Raw genomic sequence first — 21808 nt, forward strand, 5'->3', positions numbered from 1 at the left:
AGCTGCTGACACATTCAGACAATTTTGCTGCTGCAGCTTCTTAGAGATGAAGCCTGGAAGGCTCAAATATACACTAAGCTGCAAATCCTGCAGTGTATTGCAAATCCTGAAAATCCTACAAGTGCTCTGTATATCCACACATGTGGGAAGTTCACTTTTTATGTCACATTTAGGATTCCTAGGCAACATTAGAGTTGCAGTGAGGCAGCAAAGGAGAGAGCTAGCAGACATGACTGCCACAGAAACACAGGGGTAACAGTGACATCCCAGCAATGACCCTCTGAGAGGCACCATCCAATAGCCACAAAGATGCTACCAGCAGAATGCCAGACAGAAGAACCAGGAGCAGAATTACACATTTCAGTTCTCTCAAAGGCACATTTTGTTGTTCAGCTTTTACAAACCACAGTATTTTATCACATCTTTTATGATTTAGCATTACCTGTCAGGAAAAAACTACACAAATACAGGCTCTTCACACCTATTTGACAAAAACCACCCTGAGACTCCTCATATTTTCTTACTCATGCTCCTGTAAGGTAATTAAGAATCTTACTTGCTATGGGAACACCATTTGCTAACCAGCTTATACTAGGCTTCGGGCTGCCATTAGCTCTGCAGATCAATGTTCCATCTTCTCCAGGAGACAAAACCAAGTTTCTGGGTGCTGTTATCCAGTATGGAGCAGCTGGGTTTAAGAAAAGAAAGACAGCAATTATTTTCCAAAATTATGTACAGAAAACCATAAGGCTCAGGCATAGTAATCAGAAGATAAATCAAACAAGCTATGTGTAGATATAGACTTACAGCTATACTGTTACTGTATAGGTACATATATATGTATATATATATATATATATATATATATATATATATATATATGTGTGTGTGTGTGTGTTTATGTGATACTCAATTAAGTGGTAGATCATACATTGGCCAAACTGACCTCCTGGTCACCCACTGCATTAAAATTCTGAGAAAAACAACAAGAGGACCTTTGTTTTATTTAGGGTTGCCTGCTTTGAATCCAATTTGCCTTTCCTAAAGAAAGCAAAATTTATCCGTGTATGGCATTTGCAGACACGACAGTGGTCTTCTGATTAATTTCAGAGATATCCATGCTCTTAGTAGTTAGGATGTTAGGAATTAATTTAGGTTTGATTGCAAAAAAGAGATTTCACATCAAGGGTGAAATTTTTAAATGGCAAAATCCTTGACCTCACTTAATTCAAAGGCTGATTGCAGTGGGGTCAGATGTGTACCTGAGACAGATAAAAACACAGAGATCAAAAAGGGTGAAACACTGTCCTTACTAGAAGATATTCACATGTTTCTCCATCCTTTTATACAATAAATAACCACAAACAGCATATATTATCACATCTTGCAATTAATTTTCAGATTTTGGATTGATGGACAGATGCAAACAGAAAATTAAACTTCTGTTCTTAGAAAGGAAGTTAAATGTGATCATAAAAAGATGCTGATCTACAACAAAATAAGTGACTATTTAGCATGCAAAGTAAGCAATACAGCTGATGATTTCAATGACTAATTAACTGTCATTACAGTTTTTTGTTTCATGGCATTCACAGCATACTTACAATTCCTATTTAGACAAACATGTTGTAAATGTTTTTAGAACTATAAGGCATCATCTTTGGTAAAAACATGAAGAAGATAGGAACAGAAATAACAGTAAAAGAGAAAAAGGAAGAAAAACATAAGAGTGTAAGACAATAGTAAAATAGAAGAAAGAAATAATCTGGGCTATATGAATGAAAAAAAATGGAGAAAATGAGGATGAAATGATGAAGAGAGATAAGGAGGAAGGTAGAGAAGCAAGAGAAAGAAGCACTCTAATGACAGATAATCAAAGGATCTAAAATAAATGTAGTATTTGTGCAAACCAAGGCATTATCTTACCACTGTTACAGTAAAATCAGTAACAGTTTAGCCTGATGCTTTACCAAATAACATTAAAAGATGAAAAAGCTATTATAGATAGTAAAGCTCTTCCAGTGCTAGAATTCAGATAGTTGAATGTTTCCTCAGGGTGATCTTTAACCATTATCATTCATCCTTTTAGCTATACTTCATCCTAGAAAGCCTGCTTCCATCCTGCATTCTGGACCTTGACAACATTCCATTAAGGATAATTTTAGTATTACCTTTCACAGTTACTGAAATCACATGATGAACTGAACCTAATGCATTTCTTGCTATACATTTGTAGTTCCCAGAGTCAGCTTCTGAAACATCTATAATCTTGAGAGTTTTCTTAAAGTTTTCAAAAAATGTTCTGTTGGCTGGCAGTTCCCCACCCTCCTTGATCCAGCGGATTACTGGTGTGGGTCTGGAGAAGTAAAAGCACAGATCCAATTTAAGGACTGAAGAAAAGGGAGGTAAGAGTTCAGAATGTTAATATTTTTAATATATGTTTTATAAATAATTATTTTAAAAGCCTCTACCCAGATTCTGGGCCACATCCAACAAATATGAAAATATGCCAGCATTTGTTTCTAGGAAATGACAAGTCTCACTAACATTGTCAATGGCCATCTGTTCATAGGATTAATAATTACAGAATACATTTGTCTGCTGATTGACCTAAAAACCTGATGGTTAATAAATGAAGACAAGCTTCTACTATCAAATTGATGCTCATGGTGCTTGTAAAGGTAGCTTTGATAAAATGACAAGTTTATAATTGTTCTTTGTGTGAGCAACATCCTAATACTTCATGAACATCATACACTTCACAAAAGACCTGTAAGGAGACAGAAACATTTCTTGTGCGAAATCAAGAAAAATCATCAGTATTGAGCCAAGTATAACTTCTTGTCACTGCACTGAGTCTAAATCTTGGCTATGCCCCATGTTGTCCACAGAAGTTGAAAGTTGTTCAAACATGTGGAGATATACTTTGAAAATTACAAGAAATTGCAATTTGTTGCTTACTGAATAGAATGTGCTCTCTCAAATAGTAATGGCTCTAAGCAAATGTTCCCTTAGCAGTCTAATACCACATATTTTATACCACAGACAGCTAGGAAAGATGACTTTTAATTATGGTGTCAGTGATTAGGAACAGTTGTTTCAAATAAAATCTGCATCTGGCCCTTTGTAGACAAGTATTCCCTCACTGATTATTTGTGGTTTTTAATTACATGATAGCTAAAAACACAAAGCCATATAATATATTACAGTCTATTTTTTTCACAGGTTTTATCCAGCCATTTTACTGGAATTTGGATCACCTAATACTTTTATTGCAGGGTTGTCAAAAGGCATATAACTATATTGCAGATGGAGATTACCTGGGCTGGTGCTAATTCCACTCACAGGGGTGGTTTTGCTGGTGCTGCTGGGGCAGGCACCTGAGCAGGCCACAGCTGAGAGAGAAATACTGCACTGAGGCTCAGATCAAGCTGGGCTGAGCACACCCTCTGGAGCTCATGCAAATAAACATGTGTGTGGTGCTGTGGTGCATGATTTGCAATTATTGGCATTCCTCATGGCTCCCTGAGAGCACTCTGCCTTTGTGCACTGCAAACATATATACAGTTCTTGAAATAGGTACTAAAGGTTTTCTGCTTCTATTCTATAACCAATCTATTCTCAGATTTCTTCCTGAGAATGAAATTGATTTAAAGGTCAACCTAACTCATGAAGTTAAATTGCTCTTAGTAATTTTCTTCTTGCACAATAACCAGCAAAAGCAAACTTGCATTGCACTGAAGAAACAAATACCAATTAAGCTCAATTACAATGAGAAATTAGATGTAAGGACCTGCGAATTTGTTTTAACAATTCCCACCTAGAACTACTAAGCAATTATTACCACATATAAGCAGTTTTCTTGGATTAGACCAGCAAATTCTTATCTATTTTTATATAATTTGAGAACCTAATGACTGTAAACTTAGGAAAACAACAGAAGCTTTATTCCTGACTGCAAATCTGTGGATACATGCCTAAGATTAGTCCATAGGATTTCTTGCCTGTGTCCTTTACAAACAATGGCCCAACCTATAGCCTGTGCATAGGGCTTGGGGATAAGAGAAGGCAGAGGCCATACACATTCACAGCCAGTTTCAAAGTCTGCTGATGTCCAAGTAAATGGTGGAGTTCCTTAAAAAACCTCTTTCCATTTTACACTTCTGCTTCTTTGAAACACATAAGCTTATACAGCAGTCACGTTTTTAAGCATGTCTGAAATGTTTCCCTCTGTTTCTGTATTTCTATTTAGAAAAAAAAAAAATGTCTCAAAAGTTACTCACAATCCTGCTGCGATGCACTCCAACAAAAGCACATTTCCTCTGAGTTCCACTTTGGTACTTGTGCTACCTGTTGGTGTTAGAAGAACTGGCTGCCTTTCTGTAACTGGCTTTGCTGGAACAAGAAGTAGTAAAATAATTAATTCCTAAATTTTATTCTGATACCAATCAAGTGCATACATCCATTTTCACATTTTGAACAGAGATTTTGCTCCACATTGGCCATTTGATTAAAAATCATTGTGCAGCACAACTACAAAGCTGAATACATTAGTTTTTTGACAGACGTAACAGATCTGTTAAATGCCACAATGTTGAACACATAGAAGAGAAATGTTATTATTAAAAGACAGGAACAATTGATACAAAGCTTTTACATAGGCAACTGTGCAGTCTTATCCTAAATAGCCACTGTTTCATTCAATGGAACTATAATGGAGAATAAGGACACTGGTGTGAGGCACAGTGCAAGACTGAATGTTACTGAAAATTCCTGGGCTTCCATCAAAATAAAAATAAAGCAAAGTTATTTTTAATCAGAAATATAAACCAAGGGAGTGGAAGGTACAGTCTGCTTTAAAATGTGTTTTAATATTTTCTAGACCATGTGAGGCATTGTTTCAGAAAGTAATCCCGGTATTTTCCTCTTACTATATATTTAACTTTAACTTAAGCTGTTCCCCAGTCTTGCAATATAGAACCTTGATTAACCTGTAAGCAATAAGCACAGTAAACAGGCAGCTATAAATATAAGATTCATTTTTGATACTATGTTGGCTTTTGAAGAATATGGTATTTCCTATGTCTTCATGGAATTCAGAATAAGAGTTTTCTGTAATTATAGAGTGTTTTCTGTGAGCAGTCTAATGTTTTCTTGTAACAATATTCATATATAGAATTAAATGGCTCTGAATAGCTGTAAGAGTCTGAACCATTACAATAAATAGTTTTGTTTTTTAAAATGGGATTAGAAACATAATAAACTCGAAGCTTGTTAGGGTACATGATTTACTGATACATTAGCATAAATACAACACTTCATTTTAATCCAGTATGTGCTGTGAATTTCTTAATAACCTGTACACAATCAACTCAAAGTTGTGGGAGAACAGAGCAGTACAGAGTCAAGAATGCGGCCGACAGTCACAGCAACAACTCACCAACCCAGGGGCTGCAGGCTCACTTGGCCAGACTGTGAGTGCTCAGAACAATTACCCAGGGTGGTTCTGAGCTGGGAGCCAACCCAACAGTGTTTTCCTCACTAATTGTAGCTAATACATCGCTTTATGTTCAGATACTCATTTCTTGTTTGTCCCTCCTGAATAACATGCAATTTTTATGTAGAGAAGTAATATCTTCTGTGCCCATGTTTTATTTTAGGATAATGTAAGTTATGGTTCAATATGCACAAAGCCCCATTTCACAAAGAGAAAGACAAAAAAATAGAATAAATATCAAGTACTTTCTATGTCACCCAATATCAAGTGGAGAGTCTAGAATCAGTGGTGCTCCACAGTCAGCCTTGCTAAACACACATACATCTTTTCAGGAGGATTTAATTCAGAACATACAAAAGACCATTCAACATAGATTAATAGAAAGACCAGCTTAAACATCAAACAAACAAAACTTATCCTACCACTATGAATTTATTGGTACATTCAGTAAGTTATTAAATGTGAAGTGGATCTGTTAGGTGCTTAACTGTTGTTATTGATTATGCAGCACATGACATTGCATAGTCCTAGTGATAATGAACATATTGAAACTACTAGGTAAATTGGAAGAAAAATATAAAAAAAAATCAACACAGTATAGAAGTAGTTTTTAAAATCTGCACCAGTGTGAAAGCAGTCTTTTATTATAAGCGTTTATATTTTCTATGAGTCATGTGTTACAAGAGTATTGAAAAATTAAATATTTGAAAGGATCACACTGTGCAGTCCCTTTGTAAAGTATGTATTATCACCAGCACTAATTGATACCTTTATTAGAAACTGAAAAAGGAGCAAAAGATTAAGTAGCCATGGAGGTGAAGTTAGTTAACTAAATGCTACTGTAAAACAAGGAGTATCAGTGGGGACCAGTGTAACTCACCACCATAAATATCAGTGTCACTCAAATTAGCAGCTATAGTGTCATTCAATGAATCCACTGAAATAAACAGAATATCATGAAGAAAGCATAAAAAAGGGATAAATTAAAGTTCTGGGAATCAAAAGGTGATGACATGGCCACGGTGAGTTAATCAAGTGATTGATTAATTTGCTTCAATAGTTACAATAATCATAATAACTTCATATTCTTGCACTGGAAAAACATTTGAAAACTGTTATTACACAGTATATATCAAATCTTAAACATTTTTTCAAAACACAAAGCCTTATAAAGTGAAAAATTATAGCTTTTAAAATAAATTATCTATCAAGAAAAGTGGAGATTACTTTTCAAGTTCATACAGTAATGTAATTTCTTATTTAAAATTGAAATGAAAAAATTCCCTAGCACAACACTACTTAACATTAACATGTAACTTGAGAACTCTGGATAAATACTGTGTAAGTATGTAATTTGGTGATGCAATACCTACTTGAAAAGACTTTTACAGATATGGGTTGTTTCTGCTGTATAGTTTGTGTGTGATTAAATCTTGCGTAGCAGATATAGTCCTCCCGGGTGTCCTCTGGTTGTACATTAGAAAAATAAAGATCTCCATTTAGACCTTGGGAAACTCTTTCACTTTGAGGCAGCCTTTGGAAAGCTGAAGGAAAGAAAGCACACATTTATGTTAAATATAATTGACACACTCTATTATTATGATCTGCAGACTCCACTTTAATTCATTTACACTTGTTTGTGTCTTGGTACATGTACAGACATTTCTAAGCTTCCTGATGAGACCCTTGTCTACTCATTCTTCCCCAGTGGGTTAATCTACAACTTACATTAAGATCTCCAGCTGCTTTTGGCTTCGTGCTTTTGGGCTGTATATCTGCTTGTTTCCTCTATTCTACAGAAATGGAAATTCACTGAATTTTAACTTAGAGGGAAACTTCACCATCTGTGGTTTTGGTAAGCAATGATCTACTACACAGAAAAACTGCAAGAAGTCAACTGCATAAAAAACAAACTCACCATTATCCATCCAAAATATGATAGGTGGTGGCAAGCCAACAGGAGGTCTGCAGTGCAGCACTAGGGAATCACCCTCGCGAACATGATTTGGTTCGAGCTTTTCTTTCGTCCACAAAGGCGATCCTGCAGAAAGTGAATTTGACACACACACACAACCTTTGGATTGGCAAAAATCTCAAAAATTTAAAGGGAAAATGCACAAAGTACTCCATAGAAATGAAAGAACTACATCCACCAGAGTGTTAAGTCCTTACATGTTTACTAAAGCTTTTATTTTTGTCCTTTTTTATGTTTTCTTGGAAAAGTTCACCAATGATTTATTAAAAGGATGATCAACTGATTCAAATTAATTTGTCTACTCACTAAAGGTTTTATAGCAGCATCTTGCAAATTTTTAACTATACTGAAAAAAAAGGTGATGTGCTAAAATAGAAAAAGGGATAGACATTCCTGAAGCAGTATTATACAGGCACTCTAAGATGTGAGAACAGCACATATTAAGCTGAGAAGCTTGAAAACTAAACTGAGATAAAGCACATAAAAAGCTGTAGAAACAATCTACCTACAATCAAAAAATTTTAGCTTCTTTTTAGTTCAAATCTATTATGTTTTAAAGCTATTACAAAAACTATGGAGTACAGACTAATAAACAGAATAAAAATTGTGGTCATCAATTATGCCATCAATGTCAACAAATTATCCTTAAAGTCTTAAAGATGCAAATATTTTATTTTAGCAGTAGTGTCATACATACAACTCAGTTTTAAACATTATAAGGTTATCCAGATGTATCAAGAAAAAAATTAAATTAAAAATTACATTTTAAAAATAATTTTTTTTTTTGTAAAAAAACCCCATATTTGAGAGAACCTGTAATACAGTATTATACCTGATTGTTAGAAAATAGGCAATAACTTCTAGCATGGTCATTTGGATGACTGAAGTTTTAAGACAGGAAAACAAAAAGGCAAAATGTTCATAAGCAAATAAGAAAACCCAAGTGTTTCACACTTTATGAACATTAAGAGCTTTACTTACTAGAAGGCCTTATAACGATATTGTTGGAAACGGCTGCTCCTCGTTCATTCCTTGCTGTACACTGGTAAACTCCCTCATATGCTTCTGCTTTCCCACCATTCATAATATTTATGACAAGAGTCCCTGAATTTGGTTTCATTGTTACCTGGGCATCTTTATCTATATCAAAATGAGTTCCATTGCGTGTCCAGGAGAAGCTAAAACAATAAAAATAAGAAGTAAAGTTTATTCTTAGCTGCTTTTTGTAGATTGTATGAAGAATAAGAAGAAAAAACAATTACCAAAAATACATATTATGTTTTCATTAGCAGATAAGTAGGACTAGTTCCCAAACTGAATTAACTAATAAAGCAATACAAAAATTTTACTATAAGAAATCTTGCAATATTTTAAGATAAAAGATTTGGCTGAACATATTAACAGGAGCTATTTCAAAGTCAATTATTTTTTAAAAAAATACATTAAAAATTTCTGAAGTTAATCATACATGGAAAAGAACTGATTTCCTTTCTATTAAAAATTATGCAGTAACATCTGCAAGAACTGATATTGCTAAAGCCTCATTAGCATTTCCATTATAAAACCTATTGTTGAAAGGGTTTATAAACCTGTCTTTAAAAACTTGCTCAGGGCTGAAATGTGTCATCTCAGGCCCCAGCAGGAGACCATTTCTTTTAATTGGTTTGTTGATTTTGAAGTTATGCAAGTGAATTAAAGATTGTGGTGAGTTTGAGTCCTTTTCACTATTCTAATGCAAACATAATTCCCTAATAGAAATTATATAGTCTGAGAGCCTTTATTTCACCTAGTAAATTTATACCAATACTACTCAAAACAAGAGATATTTTGAAAGGTAGTCCTTAAAAATGAAGACTGATAGAACTCATAAAAAACTTGTCAAGAAGCAGAGATTCACAGTCTACACTTTAGACCATAAACACCACTTTCTTACTTATGCTCTGTTTATGGTCAGAAGTATAGTCACAGAGAGCTTGACCAACACCTATGAAGTGCTGAGCACTCACAGCTTCAAACACTGTGAACAGCAGTTTTCATACTTGTTACATTTCAGCTTCAGAATCTTAAGCACAAACACTTTTTGTGCTGGTATAAATGTATAAATATATATGGTACTGGAAAAGCTCAAATTCTAACTGACTTAAATTGTGCCCTGACCCTCTGCAGCAGGACTGGACATGATATTTGCACCTTGTGTTGGGGGAGAGAAGAACTGGACCTGCAGCAGTGCTTGGGAGGACTACCAAGCATAGTGTATTAATAGTGAACCCCCATCTTACAACTTTGCAGGTGAAGTTTCAGAATGTGGGGTTTCTGTTACCAATAATATTAAAAATGCAAGAAAGTGTAATGTAGATTCAAATGAGAGGTGGAAAAAGTGGTACAAACCCCTGAATTTGAGATGAGCAACAGTCAGAGTCTTTGCTGCTCTAGCTATAGGTAGCAGCACATCCACAAACCTTTATGCCAGGTGCTCTCACCAATAAGAAGTTATCACACTGATATCACACAATTCACACTGTGGGCTGAGAAAGTCCACCTTTGACTTCAGAGCTCTGGAGCAGTTCAAGTTCCAAAATACATTTGCAGGTTACCAAGAGTGATGGACCAAGCAGACTAACTATTGATAAAAATTAAATAAATTTCATATCTTAAGAAAACAGCAAGACTAAGCATAAGCTTAGAAAACTCATTAGAAATTTCTTTACTTAAAACCTGTCCCTCCCTCTGTAGCATGGAAACAAAGCCATGTTTGATGGGGAAGATGAGGATGTGCAGCAGAAAGCCTAGGCACATGGCTCAGGTATCTCAGTCTCACAGGCAGCACTCTTGTTCTCTCAGGTAATTCCAACCAGAAGTGTTCAAGAGAAACATCTGCAGAAGCAATACTGTTGTCCCAAAGTGGACAATAATAATCTGATCCTTTAGGTAAACACCTAGACTATTAAAAATGGTATTGGGCCAGCAAAATTGAAATGCTGTCAAACAAAGCAGCTCTGTGGAACTCCTGTCCTTAATGGAACACAAGAAAGTGTGAGAATATCCCAGATAATCTCCATCTTCTCCATTCTATTGCCCAGCATGATAATGACTGTGATGCCAAGGCAACCAGCAGGAGTAATGCAGAAATAAAACTGATTATTCAGAAGAAATACATCTAACAAGCTCTGTCTGTGTCTGAATGAGCAGTTTAACAGGGACCTTGCTAGTAAGGTGTAGCATAACACTGCTAGAGTAGAGAAAAGGGCATTTTTATGTTCACAGTCTCTGCAATCAGCAGCAGTTACTAACAATGCCAGAGTGTATCACGGCTACTGATGTTTCCAGTGCAGGTACTCAGTAACTTGAAAGGAGTAGCTGTCAAATATTTCAAGATGCTGAAAGATAATCTTAAAATGGACAACAAACAGGAATCTAATCCATTTCTGCCAAAACCAAAACTTGAGGCTATTAAATACACAAGATTTAAATTAAATACATTAAATACATTAAATACACATGATCAATAAGACTGATACAGACTACATAACTTCTGACAAATTGTATTTCAAGACCAGCCTCATAAAATGGAATTATTTACAAAACATTACATTTGAATGCATTAGTGTTAGCCTGACTTTATTCACTGTCAGTTCTTCTTAAAGACTATGCCTGAACTTGGCACATGATCCAGCTCATAGTACAGAATGTCTCCTAGTGTGTTCCATGGGCATTTACCTATCTGTAATAATCAAGGATTATTTTACTGTTAAGAGTTTTGAGAAGAAAAAAATGCTACAATTGCTTGATGACTCTAGAAACATTTAAATGTCAAGTGTGATAAGAGTCAAAACTGTGCTGATATCTAGTAGCTGTGTAATTTACAGAGGTACAGATGTGTGCATGTTCTTGCATGTGCAAGCACATTCATACATGTAATCTTGATCTTGTTAGTTTACAAAAATTACAGTATGTTCTCCTAGTTCTTCCATACTCCTAGGCCAATAAAAGCAAAAAAAAAAAAAAGCTACTAACCTAGGAGGTGGCTTTCCTTTGGCTTCACACTGTATTACAATATTCTCTCGAGGGTCAACAATGTAATCTTTTGGAGATTGCTGAGTTATCGTAGGAGGTTGTGACACTTCATTATGAAATACAACAAAGAGAGAGGATTTCAACAATGTTTTCAAAGTACCATCAAGACACTTTTGTAAGCAGAGAAAGAAGAACTGCAGTTAGCAACCACATCATTGACAGAAGAGTGGGATTAAAGTATCATTTGTATCAGGAGGCTGAAGTTCTTTACCCTTGTAAATCAGTGTAGCTATGCTAACTTCCAACTGAGCTATCCTGATTTACAGTGGATGAAGATCTTGGCCAAAACGTTTAATGAAAATATAATTTCTATACCTTAGATTTCAATAGATTTTTACAAAACCAAAGGACACTCAAATTCTAAGTCCAACAATCTGAAATCAAGAGATGCAAGACATAAACCTCCACAAAATGGTTTTGTACCACACAGAAGGAAAAAATATACATTGCTCTGTGCTTCTAAACATTTTGTATATTTTCAAATTCTTTGCATGTCCACACATTTATTTTGTTTAAGATATTGCCTTAATCTATAAAGCATGCTTTTAAGAACTACTTTTCAGGAGTAAAAAATGTGTTATAAGCAAAAGACACTGTTAAAAATGACAAAAATAGTATCTAGCTTCCAAATAAAGTAAACATGCAGGAAAAGTAAAGCGCCAATTCCCCTTAAGATATCCATAAAAAATATAGTCACATGAACTGTCCAGGAGATGTAATCATTTAACATTTGTAATTTTTCAAGTACTATAAAACAAATAGCACAGAATAAAAAAAATTGATTCACCTGACAAAGTAGTTGGTGTCTACCTATGGTAATTTATAACCTATTACCATTATCTATGCCCATTTTTGCATTAAAAAACACTGTTTGTGATATTAAGATAGTGAGAAAGGTGTTGTCATCAACATTATTCATATATTTATAGTTTAGTGTCACCTAAATAAACTTGTTTAATAACATGCCCATAAACATCCCTGTCTAAGTGCTGTAAATCACCTGTCCAGCAGTACCCTTTGCTTGTGCTTTGGGGTAATTTCCAGCCACTGGAACAAAATATTTCAATCATTAGAGTTAGTTTGGTTCTCATGCCTCACTCCAGACAGTTAAAATTCTACAACTGGGATTTTTATTTAAGTCTTCCTTAAGGATAGCATTACACATTAAGTACTCCTTTGCACAGATGGAGGTAGCTGTCTGTAAAACCCTAGCTGCAAGAAACAGCAGTGAAAAGAAATCAGATCATGGAATCATAACCCAACACATGAGCTAAGCAGAACAGGCCATGGAGAACTGGGTTCTGCTCCTCACTGCACAGGGGAGAATCCTTGAAAGAGGAAGGCAACATTCTTACATGATGCCTTTGTGTGCATTTCTTTAGGAGTACTTGAAGGTGGTCCTTCTCCCTCTCAGAGGCATCTCTCAGGGTATGTATGTATGTATCAGATGGCAAATTCACTCTGAAAAAGGATATGACACAAACACGGCCCAGCCTACAGGATATTCCATCTGATGCACATAAAAGACCTGAAATCTCCACTCCCATGTTATGGACTGCACTTAAAACTGATTAAATTAACCATAAAACTAAAGCTAAGTTAGAACCCATAAAATATGAGGTCTACTTAAATAGCTATATCCACTGTGAATATAAAAATATGTCCACATCAGATATGTAACATAGTACAAAAGTACATATATTCCATTAATTTTTAATCAAATATATTTACTCCTGAAAGTAGTAATAAGACACTGCACATGCTGATATTGAGTGAAGATTTTAATGTTCAAATAGCACACCATCAAAAATCACACAATTAATTTATTCAGAATATCAGAATGTTGTTTTATGTACATTAGTATTTTCTGAACACTGCATGCACAAAACATCTAGATACAGCAAACAAAATTATCAACAAGATGTCAGAATCACACATTTTTGGCAACAAATTCAATTTGCAGCACAATCTGTATTAATTTTCAGCAGCACGCAGCCTATTTTTAGGTGAAGAGTAACTTACATTCTTCTAGAAGTTTTGCTTTTATTCCCACATCAGAATCAGCAGTTGAATGGACAAATGGAGATTAAAGAGAAACATTTGTTAGTGAAGAGAAAATTAGCAATTTTGAGAGGGAAGATAAGTATCTCTGACAAGTACATTGGTCACCATTAAAAAGAAAACTTTTAAAACATCCAGCACTGCAACCCATGCAGCAAAGCCTGAAATTCCAACCACAATTTCCATTGTGTTAGATCTTACTACATTTATCTTAAAGCTCTTGGCATGAGAAACTTTCCTGAAGTGTTGACTTTTTAATGGCAACCATGCTATGTGATTTTGGCCTTGCAAGGACATAAAACACAAATACTGAGGTGACAGCAGCAAATCAGAATTAATGGACTGTACTATGCTCATGCTGCAGTCAAAATCAATCCACCCATATGATCACATGGAAGAACAAAGAGAATGCTTCAGGCTAAAATTACTCTTGTAAAGACAAAAGCACCTAATCCTACTCAACAGACTTGCAACGCTTTCTGGCTTGAAAAATAACTAAACAAAAAAAAAATCATCTAAACTAATTGGAATTATTGCTTAATTCCAATGATTTGCATAAACACCTCCCTTTATCAATAGGCCAAATGTCCCTGAGTCCCTACATTTTCAGTCATTCCTGGCCTGCTTTGAGGAGACACTGACTAGGAACTAGTGAACTTGCTATGAATAGAAATTTTTAAGCTGGATAAAACCTAAATATTCAACTAATCAAGTAGGTTCTCACCACCAGGTCTCTATGGTTGATATTCAGGGAAGACCCACAAAAAATCCAAGTCCTTCCCTTGTGGTGCTCTCCCAGAGACCATTCTCATCATTATTTATGAAAGCGATACCATTATTCCAGATGTAATTTCTGGCTAAAAATTCAAGTATGTGACTTTATCAGACCTCACAAAATTAATAAGCATGAAGAAGAAGGGAATCAAATTCTCAGTACAGAATTAAAATGATACATCCAAAAGGGCTATTATTTTTTGTCTATTGATGAATTTCTGGTAAATTTAACCTAAAATCTTGCTCTTAAGATAACAATATTAAAGAGGTGCAGAATCTATATTAGTTGCTAAACTACAAGATAGGTTTAAAAGACTATTTATAGCCTGCAAAGATGTTTAAGGAGAAAAATTAAGTGTTGAAAGTAACACATTCATTTATTCATCAAACTTTCAAAGCCTTCCTTAACCCACAGCTTATTCCTCTAAAAGCATTTGCAACACAACAAGTTGGATGTCATTCAGATATATTGATTTTGTTACAGAAATACAGGTCATTGGTTTGATAGGCTTGTAAAATGCATGGGAAAAAAAAAAACACCAAAGCACTTGCAATGTATGTCAATGATTATTAAAGAAAAACATGCATTTCTGGAAGGGAGGAAGGTATCAAAACCACAGGGTAAAGAAAAACATGCAGATTAGAATCACAGGCAAATTTACTGATGTATTAATCCATCAATTAAACACCAGCCCTAATGTTCTCTTCCCTGGAAATTAGTTTAACAAATGAATCATCACTGAGAGGTGCAACATGGCTCACTGAATTCTGAAAATGTGATCATGTTTATCTTAGAAAGAAAACAGCAACATAAAACATGAGTAATTTAATAAAAATTAGCTATTGAGAATGTAAAACACAGAAGCTACCATTGCTCCCTTTTCAACATGGAGTGCTATCTTCAAGGTTCCCCACTACCAGAGTCTTGTATTAGACAAGAACTTCAGATAATGGGATTTCCCCTCCTCCAGGCCTTTCCTCATGTGTTAACGCTGGACTTCCCTGCCCAGCACATTTCTAACATGTTTTTAAGAAAAAATTCTTAACTGTTTTCAGGCACTACTCAAGAAATCTAAGAGCCTTACTTACCCTTTGGCATCAAAAAAATAAGATGCTCTGAGTGCCTGAATTTTAGGTATTTGAATTTTTTACTAGCTCTCATACCAGCTCCGGGGAACCTCTTCTCTGAAGGTAAGGGTGATTTGATTGTTTACAGCCACTAGGAACTGTCCTGGGATTTTTAGAAAAATATCAATGTGATCTTAATTTCACAAATAATTAACATTTAGCAGGGCTTTTCTGGCTTTCTTCAGTTTGATCAAACAAAGGCACACTGAAATGTAACTAGGATTCTGCGAGAATCTCCTCAACTGAACAATGTAACTCATTTTATATGCACAGGTTTTGAAAATCTTCAGTAAGTCAGTGTAAATATTCATAATTATAATGTCCTGATTGAAGTGACCAAACACACTCTATTTTTAGCTCCGTGTTGGAGTTATCTTCAGTTTCCTACAGAAATTATTTAATTACTCTTCCATTATTCTGCACTTATTTATCAGGTTAATACTTACAGTCAAGAGGTACATCCAGTGCAGAAATAATTTGGCACAGAAAGAGGACCAGGGAAGTTTTGCTTGTAGACATGCTCATCTTTTTCATCATGATTTTAAGCTGTACTGAGTAAATCACACTTGAAGAATGAAGTTCAACTTCGTAAGACTAGATAGCTTGTGGTAGTTATGTAAATATAGACAAAAACCTGATAAATAAAAAAACAAAAGAATGATATGCAGATATAATGGAGAGTTAAATGGTCACATGCATCTTAAAAATATTATGAAATACAAGCAGTCTAAATACTATATCTAAAGATAAGGGTTACACCATGTATTCTACTGAAATCCAAGAAATTCACAAGGTCATCTAGATCATAACACTTTCCTAAAGAAGCTAATGAAGAAATCCCACAACCTTATTGAACGGAAATACAAATACCTCTCCTAAGAAGGATAAAGCATCAGTCAGTCCATCTAGTTAAAAAAAGAGTATATACTAAAGATAACAGTCCTCTGAAGTAGATTTAGAGGATTACAGCTCTGAAGGCCCACCTAGTCTCTCTTTCAAGCACCCTGTACCATTCTTGGAAAGAGGCATTTTAGGCATCTACTCCAATGAAAATATGTCAAGCCATGAATTTGCTAAGTAAACTGTGGAATCTTTCTGCAGCTTTGAGTTAGGTGTCCCAGCTTCTCCCCACTTCGGAACTCTTTCTAATAAGGCAGCTGTGGACTGAATACACATGACTTGATTAAGGTGCTAAGGTGCTATCCTGAGTTCTGTACCTAGGCTCCTACTTCTGGATATCTGATTCCTCTCAAAATAGGTAACATCAAAATGCTTTGTCATTTCTAGCCTGAAACCAAGATATAATTAACTGTCAGCATATTCTCAAACACCCTTCTCCTCCTTTCCTATGTGACAAACTGCCAGTAATGAAACTTAAGTTCTTGGAAATCTGTTAGATATCAAAATAAGAATATTCCAGTAGGTTAAAGTTCTAGACATGTACTATTTGGAGTTGCTGGGAACTACTGATTGGACAGGGCAAGTTGCTTATTGACATTCCAAACTATCTCTAGGACTGCATACTGTAATGTAATGACTAATTACTTATCATGGCAAATGAGAAAAATTATAAAACACATCAGAAGAGAGGACACCATAGTTCAGGCTTTAGCATAATTATTTATATAAATATAAACTGGAACTTCACAAGCAGTCAAGGTGGCATGCTAATCTACAAAACATTCAGGAAGGGGTTCAGACACGTAGCAGGAAAGCATGAAAAATACTCAGACTTTTCTAGAAAAACAAACTGAAATTTGCTACATTTTAAATAAGCACCCTAAATTACTGGGGTTGAGGTGGGAAAGGTGAGAAGTGCTTTCCTCATCCCATTTTGGCACATACAGTTTTCTACGCTCCTGCTGAAGTGAGCAAGGAGAAGGAGTAGAGCTTCTGTCAAGAGTGCCTGAGAACACTCCAGCATGTTTCCTGCAACGAAGTGCTCTCCAAAAAAGCTGATTTTATTCCAGCAACCACAGCTGTCTGCTCTTCTCAGTTAAACTAGGTTCTCACCCTCTGTTCTCCTGATTAATATGCCATCTCCTCATTACAGTATCACTGCAATTATCAAGGTGCCCTCTCTATGCCATGACCTGGGATTTACAGGATACTCTTTGAAGTACTGCACAAGAGAACCTTGACTTCTATTGTTTCTTCTCCATGCAACATTTCAGTTCTCCTTCTGAAACCCTGAAAACCTGATTATCCACTTTATTGTTCTTTCGACATGTAAAATGAGTATTGCAGTGATTTGAGAGTATTGTAAAATCAAATTGCATTTGCTTTGAACAAGTACAAATGAATACACAAGCACTGGTGAATCAGGCAGGGGCAATTAAAATGATTGGGAAAGTAATACTCTTGAGAAATTGTCTCATATTGTCTACCTCTGCTGCTGCAAAGTTCCAGTTGGATACCAATTGAATCTGCTGCTGGGATGTTTGGGTATAATATGGGAATTCAACCTCAGAGAGCCCAAAGGTTTGCGACAGAATATTACTGAAAATGATTTTAGGTTTGTCAGCACAACTGGGTGCTCTTGTTGAATGTAGTCAAGATTAAATCTGGCATAATTTAGTATGAATACAACAGCTGCTATGTAGAACTAAACATTGCTTTGACATAACATTATCTGCTACAAAATAAGGACAGGCCTCTAAGCACAGATCAATGTAAAGGCTTCAATTGCAAAACTTGAAATATTTATACAGCAGATTGCCTTTTCCTCCAGATAATTTATTTACGATCTCTTGTAACTGAGACATTTTTTTCCTACCCTTTTCATAGGAAAACAAATATATTGTCACAGTTTGGTCAGGAGTTTGCTCACCAATTTGTACAAAATATGATTTTCTACACTTGCATACCTCTTATGTACCTAACAAAATGTCACTTGTTATGTCTAATGTGCTTCTTGATGAGATGCTGATTGTGACTAACAACATGGACTAAGGGTTGAAGCTATGGGATAGCAAACAGGAGTCCAGTTAAATAAAAATGCATAAGCAAAGTGCAATAGTATTTCATCATAAAGTATAATTTCAGAAGGCAAGGGTTTTATGTACGTATTACAAAAGAACCAGGATCAAGTGAGAGACATCAACCTTTTTTTCACTTGGGGGAAAAAAAACCAAACAAGGAATTACTTTTTAAAAATGACCCACAGAAAGACACAATTAGAAGAATGAAGGCACCTGAGGTGAGCCTGAGGTAGACTATATGGCAGAAGGTCAAGACACAGTTGGTCCCCAGTGGTCTCTTCACTGGGACCATTTGGCTATAAACAGCAAAACACTGAAGAGCTAGGAAAAACAACATGTATATGGAAGGGATAATTTGGAAGGCAGAATTCAAGACTCCTTTTGTAAATCAAAAGGGACAAGGATCTCCTCAATTTTAAGAGCTCAAGAGCAAATGAATTACAGAATTGTTAAGTTTGGAAAAGACCTTTAGATCATCAAGCCTAACTATCAGCCCAGCACTGCCAAGTTCAACACTTCACTGTGTTTCTAAGTGCCACAGCTACATGTGTTTAATTACCTCCAGGGAGGAGAGCTCAACCACTTCTCTGAGAAGCCTCTTCCAGTGCTTCATAATTATTTCAGTAAAGAAACTTTTCTTAATATTTAATCTAAACCTTCTCTGGAGCAATTTGAGACTGTTCCCTCTTGTCCTTTTGCTTGCTGCTTGGGAGAAGACACTGGTACATCATGGGTTACATCCTTCCCTTCTACTGAAGAAGCATCCATCCTACCTACTCACTGACACTCCCTGAATTGTGTCCAGGCACCATAGAAGGACAATTGGTCAGGTCAGTATTTGCCAAAGAGAGTGCTATCAGCTGAACAGTATCCACGACTGTAGAGCAAACACCCACACACAGAGGATATTTTACTATACTATACCAGTACTGAGTAATACTGATTTCTGATTGGAATATTAATACAGACTGACACACTACCAATTGACACCTCAAAGGTGAGTCAATTGAGGCTCCAAATGCCAGAAAGGACACATTTTTCCTCTGGCTGTCTTCAACAGAAGCATACAACATGTTTAATTTCCTTGTAAGTGCTGCTGGAATATTTCTTTTTTAGGATGTAAGAGTGTAAGGAAGTGTGTTTACTGAAATTCGATCTACTCCAAAGTTAGACAGCATTTTCTAAACGTAATATTGTTTCACAGAGATTTGATGCATCACTGATTATGCATATCTACTCAATTATATTATTTTTAAGACAAAAAGTTCTTTAGAAATGTGAATGGAAACCAAGGTCAGTGTAAGAAATGTGAAAAGGTAATTAAATTGCAAGATAGAACAACTGGAATATTTCATACACATTAGGGGAAAAAAGCATTATCTTCTATATAAACATGATTAAATTAATGCAGTACAAGTTAGACACTGGAGATTAGAGAAAAATTATTACTTAGCAAAAAACTCCCTCTGCTTCATTTGTCTAATGCCTCTATAGTGAAAGAGAGACATAATTAGAATATAGGAAAAATAAATAGTTTTCAAGGAAATTTGTTTCATAGCAGTCTTATATCCGCAGAAACGTGAAAAGCAATTTTAAATGGCATAAATGTATTTAATGATTTGTACATTAAAAAGAAGTGTTGAAGATTATAATAAAAAAGCACAAAATGCTCGCTTTTGAGGACAACAGCAATACCCTTGTCACTTAATGGAAGGTCTTTACAGGACTTACGTGGTTTACACAACTATGCTAGCTATGCAAGTATTAATAAGATTATTTAAAATATTTTTGAACCAATGGTTTCAAATTTCACCCTTCTTTTTAGGTTATCTAATATTTGCAATAATAGGCCACATAAAAACCACTAATTATAAACAAATATTTAATTAAAATATTTCAAACAGAAATAGATAACAATGCACTTAGTGTTACACTACATAAGTGGCACAGACACAGCACTACTAGAAACAATAATGCTTTATAACAAGAATAATTCTAACTGTTTTTATGGAGGTAGTACGACATAATAGACTAAACACCCAGGTCTGTGCTGACAGACCCAAGTAGTAGTCAAAATTCTGCTCTTGAATAACCTTGTAGTCAATTCAGTCCCAACTGGTTTGCTCCCATCCATCTCTTACCTATTAGATGTAAATTATCCAAGTTATGGTCTATTTCTACATAGCTGGTCTTAATCTACTTAGCACAGGACACATAGCTTTAGAGTGTCTGAATAGAGGTGTCAATAAATAGAAATAATTTTTTAAACTTTCTAAAAGCACACCGCATTAGAACTATTTCTCATTCTTTAGAACCCTGGAAAACACCACACTGCTTTCCTCCGAGTTTTTAATTTGTCACAATCTACTATAAATCTATCCTTTAAAGTCATCAGGAAATACTAAATCATTTTCTGTGATCTCCTCTTTATGAAGCTTAAGCCCATTGCTTTGGATTTGGCTACACTGTAAATATTATAGGGATAGCCATTTAAAGAGAACTGGATGAAAAATAAACTACACAGACAGAACTCCTGAATTCAACAAGCTCTCCTCAGGACTAATTCAGATGCTTTAGCTACTTGTTAGGGTTAGATGCTTGAAAATGGTACTTAGCCATTTTCAAGCTATTTTGACAAAGGCAGATGGCCTTGTGTGCCACACTCTAAATGTTCTCAGCAGTTCTATATACAGCAAAAAAATCATCAGCCTGGTTACACTCCTGAACTGCCTCTACACTCAGCATTACTGTTTTGGCTCTGAGAATGTACTTAAGCATTCACAGTGGTCTCCTTACTTTCCACAATCCAGACATAATTTACAGTCTCTCTACTGTGACTCTATTTTCAACTATGGGAAAGCCACTTAGTCCATGAAACTTCTTTACTGACAATCCTATATAAAGACCTGCCAACTGGTTTGTTATTCATCAAAGTCTGGTCTGTTTCGTTACATAGTTCTATTCATCTTTTTATTAATTGGTTTCACGTGGCAGTAAGCCAAATGCTTTTCAAAGTCATCTTACCATCATCTTACCAAATGCATAATTTTACCAGATATTAAAAGATTAAAATCAAGTTTTTGTAAATCATTTGTTTTACAAGCTCTACTTTCCATAAAACTCTGAGCAGAATCAATTTTACTCAAGGCTTTTAATTCCCTATCAGCTGAGTCCCCAATCAGCTTTTTCCATATGTTCACTGTGATTTATATCAGGCTATACTTACCCTGCTCAATCTGCTTGTCTATTCTGAATCTGGGCAGAACACCAGCTATCTCCCAGTCTTAAGGAACATATTAAAAACGAAAACCTGTGAAC

General features: G+C 35.3%; 1 protein-coding gene across 35 annotated transcripts in view; it reads right to left on the reverse strand.

The window, feature by feature from the left end:
• The window catches only part of NRCAM (neuronal cell adhesion molecule), a 144716-nt gene that overhangs the window by 51447 nt on the left and 71461 nt on the right, over positions 1–21808 (reverse strand). For 14 of the 35 annotated variants that reach the window (XM_077178920.1, XM_077178921.1, XM_077178924.1 and 11 more), the window contains exons 4-13: positions 15956–16143; positions 13569–13586; positions 11487–11592; positions 8454–8650; positions 7416–7538; positions 6871–7041; positions 6378–6434; positions 4284–4395; positions 2172–2356; positions 557–688 (exon numbers count right to left, since the gene is read on the reverse strand). In XM_077178920.1, coding sequence (XP_077035035.1) covers positions 557–688; positions 2172–2356; positions 4284–4395; positions 6378–6434; positions 6871–7041; positions 7416–7538; positions 8454–8650; positions 11487–11592; positions 13569–13586; positions 15956–16046 — 1192 coding nt within the window. In that variant the 5' untranslated portion in view covers positions 16047–16143. Of the gene's footprint in view, positions 1–556; positions 689–2171; positions 2357–4283; positions 4396–6377; positions 6435–6870; positions 7042–7415; positions 7539–8453; positions 8651–11486; positions 11593–13568; positions 13587–15955; positions 16144–21808 lie in introns of those variants that run through there. The other 21 variants (XM_077178930.1, XM_077178923.1, XM_077178926.1 and 18 more) reach the window with 7 other exon arrangements.

The sequence above is a fragment of the Agelaius phoeniceus genome, chromosome 5 (genome assembly GCF_051311805.1).
Source record: "Agelaius phoeniceus isolate bAgePho1 chromosome 5, bAgePho1.hap1, whole genome shotgun sequence".
Classification (NCBI taxonomy): Eukaryota; Metazoa; Chordata; class Aves; order Passeriformes; family Icteridae; genus Agelaius; species Agelaius phoeniceus.